The sequence below is a fragment of the Gavialis gangeticus genome, unplaced genomic scaffold (genome assembly GCF_001723915.1).
Source record: "Gavialis gangeticus isolate Ggan-Ray unplaced genomic scaffold, GavGan_comp1, whole genome shotgun sequence".
Lineage (NCBI taxonomy): Eukaryota > Metazoa > Chordata > Crocodylia > Gavialidae > Gavialis > Gavialis gangeticus.
In genome coordinates this window covers 1,866,577-1,869,108 of record NW_017728973.1, presented here as the reverse complement: position 1 = coordinate 1,869,108, position 2,532 = coordinate 1,866,577, and the positions used below count along the sequence as shown (strand labels likewise).

Genomic DNA, 2,532 nt, shown 5'->3' with positions numbered 1-2,532 from the left:
GGTGACTTGTGGCTCTGTGGAGCAGGGCTGGCTGCGTGCTCGGGGCTGGGCTTTGCTGGAAGGTGCCTGAACCCTCTGGGTGCACAGAGTGGGGACGGGCTGCAGGGCTGTGTACCTGCTGCCTGGGTTAGGCATCGTTGTGACATGGGCTTGGGAGATTTTCCTGGTAAATCTCAGTTGTTCGAAAGTACAGGACTGTTGGATGGATGAGAGAGCTGGCATCTGTGTGCGTTTCCCTGTCTGCCGGGCTTGTCTTGGTGCCTTGCCCTGTGCCAGCATGACTGGGCCACGTGGAGGGTGAGACGCCTGCTCACAGACCTGGGTCTTTCATCTCCAGCACTAGAGGATTGTATAAAAGTTCAAGGGGTGCCAGGTTTTAAGCGCACTGTCAGCACCCCGGGGCATAATGTTATACATGTACTGTGCAGGGCTAAACACTGAAATACACCCACACAGCTGCATCATTCAGACCCAGATTTGCCCCCCCATCATGTAAACGTAGAAGTGAGCGTGCACACATAGTTGCATATGCACAATAACCCTTACCTATGGCACGTGTCTTCCGTGAATAACGGCATCTCCCCGTCCCCGTTTCCCCTCTCCCCCCACATGAGCAGTATCACAGACTTTGGAACCAGAGTCTCTGGGAAGCTGTGAGATGTGGACTGAAGTTCCTGCCTGTTGCTTTTTCCTGACACTGGGGGGTGCATCCTGCCTGTGCATCCTGATAATTTCTTGTTCCCCTGGAGACTGGCTGACTTCACACACCAGCCCTCTGCCAATCTGGTCCCGTGACTGTGAGTCGCTGGAAAGGCACAGTGTCAGCTGGATTTCTCTGGAGGCTCCTCGAGCGTTTCTCTGCGATCCTGGACAACGGGGCTCATGCAAAAGCCATGGCTGCACCAGGGGGAGGAGGTACACAGCCCTGCAGCCCGTCCCCACTCTGTGCACCCAGAGGGTTCAGGCACCTTCCAGCAAAGCCCAGCCCCGAGCACGCAGCCAGCCCTGCTCCACAGAGCCACAAGTCACCAGCTCCGCCGCCCTGATCCATCATTCATGAGTCAGGGCCAGGGCCCTCCCACCAAGGCCACATAGGGCCGGACGGGGAGGGCTCAGCCCAGATATGGGCGGGAGGAGGACGGTTCAGGAAGCTCCTGGAAGGGCGCCATGGGTACAAAAGGCAGCCGGGCAGGCAGCAGAGGCAGTGCTCAGCTGAGCAAGGCAAGGGCAGTGTGTGCGGCAGGAGCAGAGCCATGGCACGCTACTCCCGGGGCCTGGTGCGGCTGCTCCCTGTGCGGCAGTGGCCATCGCAAGGCTGGTGGCCCACGTGTGTCTGCAGCAGCGAGGGGATGAGCAGCCTCCTGCAGCCATCGCCAGCCAGCATCTTTGACCAGATGGCGAGTGACCTGCAGCAGCAGGTGGAGGCGATGGACAGGCTGAGCCGTGCCGTCTTGCAGGCCCAGCCGCTCCTGTGGTTGGAGCCTGCGGGCCAAGGGGAGCTGAGGCAGGATGGAGCAGCCCAGGCTGGGGCCACAGAGCAGGAGCCAGAGTCTGGGGGTCAGCAGCGCAAGAAGTTCGAGCTGCGTGTGGATGTGGCCGGCTTCGCACCAGAGGAGCTGACAGTGAGGCAGGAGGGCAGGAGGGTGATGGTAACGGGGAGGCGTGAGAAGAAGAGCGCTGGAGAGGATGGAGGCAGCTTGCAGGAGTACCGGGAGCTGCGCAGGGAAATGCGGCTGCCCGCAGGCCTGGATCTGGAGGCTGTGACCTGCTCCCTGTGCTCGGATGGACAGCTCTGCATCCAGGCCCCACGCCTGGCCCTGCAGCCCGCAGAGGGGAAAGCCATTCCCATCAGCGTCCAGGCGGGAGAGGGAGCCACACAAGGAGACACTGCTGCCAGGGAGGAGAAGGAGCTGGGCAGGCAGGTGGGGAGTGGCAGCCAGGAGACCTGACCCAGCCAGAGGGGGTGACAATGAGCCACTGCCCTGGCCCAGAGACTGCAGCCATTTCTGGGGTGTATCCCTGCCCAAACCCTGTGATCCCATCCGAGTACATCATGCCTAGGAGTCCCTCCTGCAGCAGTGACCTATTGAGTCTTTCCCATGTTGGACTCTGGACCAAACTCTTGTACCTGTGCCCAACCTGAAGAGAAATGGGGCTTTTGGTTTCAATATTTCTTGTTTCTGGACATTTATCTTGGCCAGGTGACAGTGATCTTCCTGAATGTCATGTTTGTGTGTCATTGGTGGAAATAAACCCATCTTTCCCACATTATAGTTTGCAGTGGATTAACTGGAAACTGTTTTTTTTTTATTTCCAAACAAACAGGGAACAGTTGTGACTGTGGTCACTTTTGTTACTGGTCCCCTGAGGCCTGAGCATCGCCACACACTATCTGGGGACCTCGGGACCTGTATTTTCTCACTGTCTATATTTGCATACACTTTCAAAGTAAAATCCTCTAGCCTGAGAGCAATCCCTTCCAGCAACAGGGCTCAGGCCTGTGAGTCTGAGTCACGTGAGTGATCCACGGGA

At 58.2% G+C, this 2,532-nt stretch overlaps 1 protein-coding gene across 1 annotated transcript; it reads left to right on the top strand.

The window, feature by feature from the left end:
- The first annotated feature begins 1,141 nt into the window (after positions 1-1,141).
- On the top strand, positions 1,142-2,285 carry LOC109289852 (heat shock protein 30D-like). The gene has a single exon (XM_019506094.1). The coding sequence runs from the start codon at positions 1,254-1,256 to the stop codon at positions 1,947-1,949; it is 696 nt and encodes a 231-aa protein (XP_019361639.1). The 5' UTR covers positions 1,142-1,253; the 3' UTR covers positions 1,950-2,285.
- The last annotated feature ends 247 nt before the right edge of the window (positions 2,286-2,532 follow it).